The following is a 9,968-nucleotide window of genomic DNA, read 5'->3' on the forward strand; positions in this document are numbered from 1 at the left end:
CCTTCCCTCTTGCCGGCGCCCTGCGAAAGGTTAGCTGACATCAAATCAGCCGCGCTGTCAAGGCGCCCGCAATCCATTTGCCACGCCGGCCGCCACCAGCCCTGCGCCGGCTGCAGGGGGAGCGGGCGGCCGAGCAGCCGCGGCCGCCCGAACGGCGCTTCGAGCCGCCGGGCCGGAGGGCAGCCGGGCGGCGGGGCTCCTCCGGCGCGACCCGGAGAAGGAACGGGTGATGGTTAACCCTCGAGGTCCCCTCCCAAGGATTTGCCACCGGTTTGCGCGGCACCTCGGAGGCGCGGATCTGGCCTTTCGGCGCCATAAATCTGGGCCATAAACTGGTGTAGGGGGGAAGTTCGGTAGGGACCAGCAAGGGCGAGAGAGTGGGAGGGAGATGGACTAAATGCCCTCGGTTTGCTTTCCATTTTAAAGAGGAGCAAAACTATGAACAATTGACTATTTCTCCGGTCGTTCATGTTCTCCTTGGCCCTCGATTCTTTCTCACCCTCTAATGCACCTGGCAGCCGAGCCCTACTCGGGAGGTAATTTCATTTCCCCCAAGCGCATTTGCACCCAAGCAGATGAGCTTTTAAACGTCCCCCTCTCTCTCTCTCTCTCTCTCTCTCTCTCTCTCTCTCTCTCTCTCTCTCTCTCAATATGCTTTGGCCTCTGCAAAGGGTCCTCACGATCGCATGTGAATCTTCTCAATTTCCCTCCCCGGCCAACGCGAAGCCCTGTAGATTTCTGTGGGAGAGCAGAAGCCCGACCCGAGGAGCGTCTCCTACACCCCCACTGGCTCTTGCAGGCAAGAGGGAAACGCCTCCCATAGAAACCGAGGCGACCGCTGCCGGCTGTCGGCTGCACTTGGCCCCAATGCCGTATTACTGTTATGCGATGTGCTCACAGTCCACCAGATGCTGGGGCTGGAATGTTCTGCGCGGCTCGGATTTTATCCAAGAATCTAGGAGTCAGGGAGGCACCGTCACTATTATTATTATTATTATTATTATTATTATTATTATTTATGGAAGACCCTTCCCCTTCCCCAAGACCGCTGGGTGCCCCGGCTGCCTCCCTCTGTCCAAGGCAGAACCACCCCCACCCCCTTTGGGCAGCTCCGGGTCGGTCCGGCGGGCCCTGAGATCTCCTCGCTCGGCTTGCAGGGATGGAGGAGTCCGGGGCGCCGCGGGGCATCTGGGAGGGCGAGGCCAAGGCGGTCCAGCAGTGCCTGACGGACATCTTCACCAGCGTCTACACCACCTGCGACATCCCGGAGCACGCCATCTTCGGCCCCTGCGTGCTGAGCCACACCTCGCTCTACGACAGCATCGCCTTCGTCGCCCTCAAGTCCACCGACAAGAGGACCGTCCCCTACATCTTCCGGGTAAGGAGCTGCTCCCCCCTCGCCGGGCGCCGGGCGCCGGGCCCCCCAGCCCCAGAAGCTGGGAGGTCGAGGCCGGCGCTGGCCGGGAAAGCGACTTCCAAGTCGGGGGCGTGTGAATGGGATCGCCGGTCCCCTCCCTTGCTCAGCCGGCTGGAGTCAAAGAGCGAAGAGGGAAGGAGGCTTAACGTGGGGGGTCCCAAAGCCAAGCGGACTTACTTCCAAGGAACCGTGTTTAAAACAGGGGGAAAGTGGGTTTAAGACTGTCATAGACACTGAAAAGAGTGACGGCGTTAGGATCAGGACGCCGGTGGGCTTAAATGGAAGAGTCTGCGTCTTTGCGCAAGAGGGAGAGAGTGCGCGAACAAGATTTTATCTTGTATATTTTATCTTCTGTTGTGACCCGCCCTGAGCCCGCTTGCGGGGAGGGCGGGATATAAATATAATAAATAATAATAAGAAGAAATAATCTTTCATCTGTACCCGCTGAAACCGGAGTCACTCTTTTTAGGATTGCACTGTAAATGTATTATCTATATGTAATCTATTATATTGCCATTATCTATAACACATAACAGATATATGACATAAGGTATTATATGTCATGTTGCTGTACATACAGTGTAGACTGTGGGTTGCAAGGGTGTGTGTGTGTGTGTGTGTGTGTGTGTGTAAATTGCAGTTTATTTCATCAGCCAGCTCTTGAATTTAAAACCATGCAAGAGTGGATACTGGAGTGGATCTTAACATTTCCCCGCAATTTTTTAAAAAAGGCTCTTTCCTTCCAACCTCATTTTAAGTCCCGTTCTTTGCTTGAGAAGATACAAGAGGGCGGAACACGTGCGCATGCGAGAGATCGGGTCTCACGCTGCTGGCTGACGGTCCCTGTGCCACCTGCCCTTGTAGATCCCAAAGAAAAAGATCCAAAGGATTATCAAAATCGCGGGGATTTGGTCTCCCATCGGCTCCTCCTCTGTGCAGGCGAAGAGCGACCCGCTCCAATAGCGGAGTGAACCCGAAGTATTTGGATTTAAACTGTTCAGATTGCCGTGTTCGAAGTGGGACCCGTGCAGAAAAAACGATTCCACCTGCTCTCCGAGCAAATATAAACGGGAGTCGAGTACAAATCGCATCGCCTTCGGGATTTTACGTGTGTCCTGGCGGTTTCATCAACCGGCTTCATCAACCGACCTCCGAGTAATACGTTGAGGATTCATGTGTGCGACTAGACCCATTCCAAGTTGAGCACTGCCACCGCTTGGTACCGACAGGACCGAGGAAAATGTGGGTTTCCTCCCGCACTGTTGCTTTGGCCGCCTTGCTTAGACTGAACTTTTATTCCAACAACAACTTAAAGAGAAAAACCAGCCGGTTAAGCAGACGAACATCCGTCCACACTGGGAGAAAAAAAAATTCCAGTGAAGGCTTAGACAGGCTTAAACGCAGCAGAGGGCAAAGTCTCCAAAACGGACCCTCCCGAAAGGTCTTTTCGCATCTCCGGGCGCCCACCTCCGTTCGGGAGGCAACAAGAAGATGTACCAGCACTGAATTTGCCCCAAGAGCCGGGAGCTTTGGCGACGGAACCGACTAACGCGACCGCCCTGCGCAACCGGTTCCTTAAGTGTCTCCATTCTGTGTAAATCTAGAGGCTGCGTGGATGTCAATGAGGGACATTTGCAAGAAGAACAGCCCCCCCCCCTTTCCCCCACTTCCAGCTCACCTTGTTGTTGGGCTGCAGTAGAAGATTCGGTCCCGAAGCACCTCAAAGACCAACTAGATTTCAAACCTATATGCTATCCAGAGTTAAAGCTATCTGGCCGAGGGAGCTTCGACTCAAAAGCTCATTCCCTACAAATCTACTTGGTCTTTAGGGTGCCGCGGGACCCGAACCTTGCCCTGGTTAGCTGGGTTTATCCGCCCCTCTTTCTCAACCAACAGGGCGTTGAATTCTGCGCCTTTTTCTGAAGCCAGGGAGGGCTCTCTAGCTCCAAAAGAAGCCGGTTCGGTGTTACGCAGCCCGAGCCGCATGCCTGCTTGCTCGGAAGTAAGCCCCGCTGTAAAAAGCAAGCCTAATCAGGACTACTCTGAAGCAAAATCAATGTTATAGAACGGGGCTTGCTCCCAGGGAAAATGTTGTTAGAGTTGCTGCCCAAAGTGCATGATTTCAATGGGTTCAGATTGGAGCTCCTTTGCGCTGGATCGCGCTGTCAAAGAGCGATCCTAGGTGTATATACACAACAAGAAGTCCCATTGTATCGAGGTTACTCCCAAGTAAGTGAGCAGAAGCCTGCAGTCTAAGAGTGTGCGAGACTCAGTGGGATTTACTTCCCGGTAAACAGGCGTCGGGTTTGGCCTGCACTTGGCTCAGTTCCCAAAAAGTGGTTATGAGCAAAATTCCTTACTCGGTTTAAAGGAGCCGGACTTCAGCCTCTTTTTGACCTCTCAGCGCTAAGTAGAAAGGACGCCCGGATTTTGCAAGCCCCCCCCCCCGGCCCGGGATTCGTTTTCCTTTTCTAACCCGCCCCTCCCGGCGGCTCTCCCGGGTCTTCTCTTCCAGGTGGACACCTCGGCGGCCAACGGCTCCTCGGAAGGCCTGATGTGGCTCCGCCTGGTCCAGTCGGCCCGAGACAAAGAGGAGCAGAACCTGGAAGCCTACATCAAAAACGGACAGTTGTTTTATCGCTCCCTCCGCAGGATCGCCAAAGACGAGGAGCTGCTCGTTTGGTACGGGAAAGAGCTGAGCGAGTTACTCCTGCTGAGCGCCGCCAGAGGCCACGGCAAAATGAACGGTAGGTAAGGCTTCTAGCGTGGGGGGAGAGCCACGTCTGAGCATGGGGGTGGGGGGTGGCTTGTGGGGCTGCATCCAACCGGGGACAGCGACAGAGCGGCCGCTCAGAGGTCTTTGCCTCTGGGAAAGGGAGGCATCGCCAGTCGGGCAGGGAAAGGGCTTGGCGCCTCCGCTGCACCCCCTGGAAGTCAGCCCGAGGGAGAATAGCTCTCAAGCGAACTCCAGCAAAAAGGGGAAACGGTGGAAAACGCTTTGGAGAGGACAACTGCGGGGAGAAAGCCAAAGCGTTTCTGCTAGGATTGCAAACTGGCCCGGCTGCTGACTGCTACTGGAGATTCAGCCACCCAGAGCCCGGGCAGGGGCTCTTTATGAGCTGCTAAACCGCACAGGCTGGAAGATGTTGCAGCCAATAGTTAGCAGCAGCAATATTCTCCATCCAGGAATCGAAAGGAAAAGGTCCTTTTCCTTTCTTCTCTGGGGTGCCTTGACAGTCCTTCCCTCTTTCCTTCTCTCTCCCCACCCTGCACCTACACGGGCATTTAAGAAGCAAGATCCTTGGGTCACACTTTTTCCCAAGTGCCATATATTTGGATGACAGAACGCCAGAATCCATCCAACGCTTTGGAAAGGACCACCTGGCCCCTGTTAGCTTCTAAGATTCTTGCAAGAGATGCTGGACTAAGGGTGCAATCCTAAACAGAATGAAACCCTGCTGAAAAGACGGCCTAAAAATAGCTCAATTCTGCTTAGAATTGCACTGTTAAGTGGACTTCTAGGTTAACATAAGCACATACCGGAGATCACTTAATATTTACGTAGACTTAACAGTGCCCACATGCTGAATATTTGGGGGGAGACCATGGCCAGATGGCACAGCATCAGATTGGGGTGCATAAAGTACTGGTTTCAATGGCATCTCCAGCTAAATAGATGATGTGAAAGACCTCAACCTGAGCACCTGGGGAGCGGCTGCCAGTCTGAGTAGACAATACTGACCTTGATGGACCAGGGGTCTGCTCCAGCATAAAGCAGCTTCACGTGTGTCCATGCTGTGCTGCTTTATAAACTTAGCACATTGGGGGATCTCAGGAATCTAGTTTTAAAAGAGTGAACTGAAGTCAGCCCATCTCAATAAAAGGACCCCTCTGGATTTGTTCCCTTCTCCGGTGAGAGAGGTGGCCCCAGAGCCTCCATGTGCCTTCCTGGGGGTGTGGGGAGGGGAGGTCGTTGTGAATTTCCTGCATTGTGCAGGGGGTTGGACTAGATGGCCCCAGAGGTCCCTTCCAGCCCTATGATTCTATGAGTCCCATTCCACATATATTTATTTATACCCACTTGTTTCCCCAATGGGCACCCAAAGCTACATGTTTCTCTTCCGTTTCATCCTCAGAATCGCTTCCCCCTCCCCCGATGCAGATTTAGGCTTAGAGTCACCCAGAAAATGTCCCTAGCAGAACGGGGATTCCAAACAGCATCCAGCCCTGGAGCTCCTATATAAACCTGCAATACACATTTGCTCTCTCTACTCTCTCCCTTGCTGGGCTCAGATGAATGACAGGCCAGTGACATCCCAAGCGGATCTACTTTGAATCCTACTCAATGGACTTACAAGGGGATGCTATCGCACATCGTGTTAACCAGTTTAAGGGGGGGGGGTTGAGAAAGGTACTGGAGATTCCTTTCGGGACTGTTATCTTTGGGGAGCTCCTTTAAACCTTGGGTGGCCAAATGTTGCTTTCCCTTGCCAGGAGCTAGCTGGGCCAGATGACTAACTAGGGCTGCCAATCTCCAGGTGGGACCTGGAGAGACCCCCCCCCCCGAATTACAATAGATCTCTAGACAACAGAGATCAGTTACCCTGGAAAAAATGGCTGCTGGTTGGGGGGGGGGATCTGTAGCATTGCGTCTTGCTGAGGCCCCTTTCAAACGCTGCCATCCCCAGGCGCTACCCGCAGTCTCCAGGAATCTCCCGAACCCGAGTTGGCAACCCATTGACTAACGGGCTGTCGTCCTTGTTGCGCTCCTGTCTCCCCTCTGCAGGCTCTCCGCCCTACGCCTGTCTGGAGTGCAGCCAGCGCTTCCAGTTCGAGTTCCCGTACGTGGCCCACCTGCGCTTCCGCTGCCCCAAGCGACTGCACGCCCCCGAGGGCGGCGAGGAGGCCAGCACCAAGGACAGCAGCCCGAAGCCCCCCGACGGCGCCGCCAAGTACCCGCCCAAGGCGCTCCCGCCCGCCCCGCCGCCGCCTCGGCACCACTTCGCCGGCCCGCAGGAGGGCGCCGCCAGCAAGCCGGCCACGGACTTCCACAACCTGGCGCGGGACATGGAGAACTCACGGGAGGCCGCCGCTAGCCCCCCGGGCCAGGGCGGCAAAGCCAAGCGGCGGTACCCGGCGGCCGGCGAGGAGGAGCGGGCGGCGGCGGCCCGGGGGCGCGCGGAGAGGCCCAAGGAGGAGCTGGCCTGCACCCCGCAGCAGCACTTCCGCCCGGCGGGCAGCTACTTCGGCCTGGAGGAGAGCGGCCGCCTCTTCGCGCCGCCCAGCCCGGAGACCGGCGAGGCCAAGCGCAGCGCCTTCGTGGAGGTGAAGAAGGCCTCGCGGGGGCTGGACGCGGCTGGCGAGGAGGAGAAGGAGCGCGGCGCGGGCGGCGCCTCCTCGCCGTCGGACAAGGGCCTGGGCGCGCGGGGCGGCGGCGGCGGCAGCGCCTTCTCCACGGTGGCCTCCTCTCCCTCGGGCGGCGAGGAGCGGAAGAGCGCCTTCTCGCAGCCGGCGCGCTCCTTCGCGGCCTCGGCGGCGGCCCACGTAGCGCAGCTGGTGCTGGGCCCCAAGCTGAGCGCGCTGGTGGACGCCGGCGGCGCCTGCCCCGACGGAGCCGCGCGCCTCTACGCGCCCGACCCGCTGGCCGTCAAGCTGCAGGGCGCGCCCCCGGCGGAGCTGAGCGGGGGCGGCGCGGGCGGAGGGGGCGGCGCGGCGGGCGGCGGCGGAGGGGGCGGCGGAGGGGGCGCCTCGACGGGCGGCGGCCTGCCCAAGCAGAGCCCCTTCGTGTACGCCACCACCTTCTGGCCCAAGAGCTCGGTGGCGGCGGCGGCGGCGGGGCCCCTGCAGCTGCAGCTGCCCTCGGCGCTCACGCTGCTGCCGCCCTCCTTCACCTCGCTCTGCCTGCCGGCGCAGAACTGGTGCGCCAAGTGCAACGCCTCCTTCCGCATGACTTCCGACCTGGTGTACCACATGCGCTCCCACCACAAGAAGGAGTACGCCCTCGAGCCCCTGGTCAAGCGGCGGCGCGAGGAGAAGCTCAAGTGCCCCATCTGCAACGAGTCCTTCCGCGAGCGCCACCACCTCTCCCGGCACATGACCTCGCACAACTGAGCCAGCGGCTGCCGACCTCCAGGCGCGGGCGGGAGAGCTCCCGGAACGACTACTCGTCTTCAGGCTACCGAGATCAGCTCCCCTGGAGAGAATGGCTGAGCGGGAGGGTGGACTGTATGACATTATACCCTGCTGAAGCTCCTCCCCAAACCCTGCCAGGAATTTCCCAACCTGGAGCAGGCAATCTATAGCGCTCCAACTGGGGTGGGCCATTCCCCACTTCCCTTCCTTTCCAAAATGCGGGTTAACTTTCACCGGCTTTTCTTCTCCCCCCCCCCCGCCCCCATTGTAGAATTCTGGGATATGTCGTTTTGAAACATGCCTGAGGGATCTCTGAGAAAGAATGGCTTAGCACCTTGACCAAAGGCACAGTTTGGGTTGCCCACCTAGAGGTCTCCCAGAAGGACAATTGATCTCCAGATCACAGAGATCCATTCCCCTGGAGGAAAGGGCTTTTTCTGGAGGGTGGACTCTATGGTATCACATTCCCATTGAGCTCTCTCCCCTCCCCAGATGCTGCCCCCTACTCCACCCCTAAATCTCCAGGAATTTCCTATCCTAGAGTTGGCAACCCTCCATGGATGGCAGAAAGTTCTTACAAGGGAAACTTTGGGACTTAGAGTGGTTTCAAATTGGTTTAAATTTGTGGTTTACATGTGGGGGGCGTTGTATCATGCCTGCACACACTTACGGGCCTACTTCCTCGCATGCACACAAAAGACACCATCAACAAAAGAGAGAACAATTCTGGAGCTGCCGCCTAAATTCCACCAGTGCTTTAAAAAATGCTAGACAAGGCCTTTTACAGGAAGCTTGTCTGCAGCCTCCTCTTATCTGGATAGCTCCAGAAGAGTCCACAAACAACTATTCTGGCATGCCTTGGTTAGCTTCAGCTGAACAATTTCCCTGGAAAACCCACGGGCAACTTTCTTCCGCTTTGTTTTTAGAACAGCCCCCAACATTGCAGCAGGATTGCTTTGGCGAGTTACCCAGAGGCCACACACCACTTTCTCCAGAGTTGCCAAAGACCTCAATGAAGCTGCTGTGGGATATGGCTTGAGAATCCCTTGCCCCATGGGGTCTGGACATGGCGCTGTACTCCTCATGTGCGCTTGCTTGGCAGCTTCATTGAACTTGGTGGACATTCTGGGTTAAAAGTGCCTAGAATTTGACTGAAAGTAGGGTTGCTTGGGCCAGTTGGTAAGAGGAGGGCCATATTGTTTAATATAAGGCCGTGTGTGGCTCTTACTTGGGCTTGCATGCCAACCATAAATGAGTCAGAGTCATAGAAAGCTGTCAATTGAATATGACCTCATGAGTATGGATTTTGTGGAGTGGAGTGGAGATGTCCTTAAGCTATATTTGTCTTTTGCTATAACTGGAGGCCATTCAGCCATAGACAAAAGCTGTGATCCTGAAATAAGAGCGGACAACATTGCTGAAAGGAACTGATCTTTACTACAATAAGAATCGAGGTTTTAGACCAAAGGGCCCAGGAATTGGAGGTAGAGATATAAATGAGGATCTCTTTGTCTTAAAAAAAAAGATAATCTATCCTCAGCAACTTCATAATTTTTTCTCATATCCCCTAAAGGGATATTTCTCCTGAAATCATTGCTCATGAGTAATCCCGTTGATCATCATTGTAGCCAACAACATCCAAAGCTTTTCGTGGTTTTGTGAACAACCATGGAGGCTACAATTTTATTTTCACTGGGGCACCTCATGAGTTTAAGGCTGAAATCTTATGCAGGGTTACTTGGGAGGGAAGTCTCATTGCTGTGAGTGGAACTTACTTCAAAGTAAACATGCCTAGGAGCTCTGTGTACAGCTAGGGTGTAACAGGGATTCTGTCTACGGAACCCCTTGAAAAACATCCTGGACATTGTGGGCAAGCAGGGTTGCCAACAGGCCTGGAGAAAAATGTCCTGTCTCTTTAATAGAGGTTTAAATGTGGAAATGAGCAGCGTAAGCCTTTCAATACATGGACGGGCCATTTCCCCCTCCAGGCAGTTGGCATGCCTAATTACAAATAAAACAAACTACCCCAAGAAGCTGATGAAAATATTAGGCCTGTGGATGGGTTTACCTGCAAAAAAAAAAATAATTGATAGGTGGTGGGTGGGTTTATTTGTTCCCTCCTTTTGTTTCCAATGCACGCATTTTCACTTTCCAAAAAAAGTAAATAACTTTGAAAAAGTACATTTTTAAAATGTCATATATTGCAACATATTGATGCATTTGTCATACGTTTCTACTTAAATTATTAAGCACTTATGGTTAGCTGTAATAATAACTATATGTAAGGGTAAAAATTTTATTTTAGATATAAAGCAAAATTTTAAAAAAAATACGGAAGGAGGATGCATAGCTTTTCTGCATTACTTGATAGGTTTCTTTCTTTCCCTTCTCTGAAAAAATAATAGTAATAAAATCCATC

General features: G+C 54.5%; 1 protein-coding gene across 1 annotated transcript; it reads left to right on the forward strand.

Moving 5' to 3' along the window:
- The first annotated feature begins 1,156 nt into the window (after positions 1-1,156).
- On the forward strand, positions 1,157-7,528 carry PRDM8 (PR/SET domain 8). The gene is made up of 3 exons (XM_054990630.1): positions 1,157-1,378; positions 3,933-4,164; positions 6,204-7,528. The coding sequence occupies exons 1-3, from the start codon at positions 1,160-1,162 to the stop codon at positions 7,526-7,528; spliced, it is 1,776 nt and encodes a 591-aa protein (XP_054846605.1). The 5' UTR covers positions 1,157-1,159.
- The last annotated feature ends 2,440 nt before the right edge of the window (positions 7,529-9,968 follow it).

This window comes from Eublepharis macularius, chromosome 10 (assembly GCF_028583425.1).
Source record: "Eublepharis macularius isolate TG4126 chromosome 10, MPM_Emac_v1.0, whole genome shotgun sequence".
NCBI lineage: Eukaryota > Metazoa > Chordata > Lepidosauria > Squamata > Eublepharidae > Eublepharis > Eublepharis macularius.

Coding starts and splice junctions, on each gene's coding strand:
- PRDM8 (XM_054990630.1), top strand. CDS start 1,160: ATGGAGGAGTCCGGGGCGCCGCGGGGCATCTGGGAGGGCGAGGCCAAG. Junction 1,379..3,932: donor CCGTCCCCTACATCTTCCGG/GTAAGGAGCTGC, acceptor CTTCTCTTCCAG/GTGGACACCTCGGCGGCCAA. Junction 4,165..6,203: donor AGGCCACGGCAAAATGAACG/GTAGGTAAGGCT, acceptor TCCCCTCTGCAG/GCTCTCCGCCCTACGCCTGT.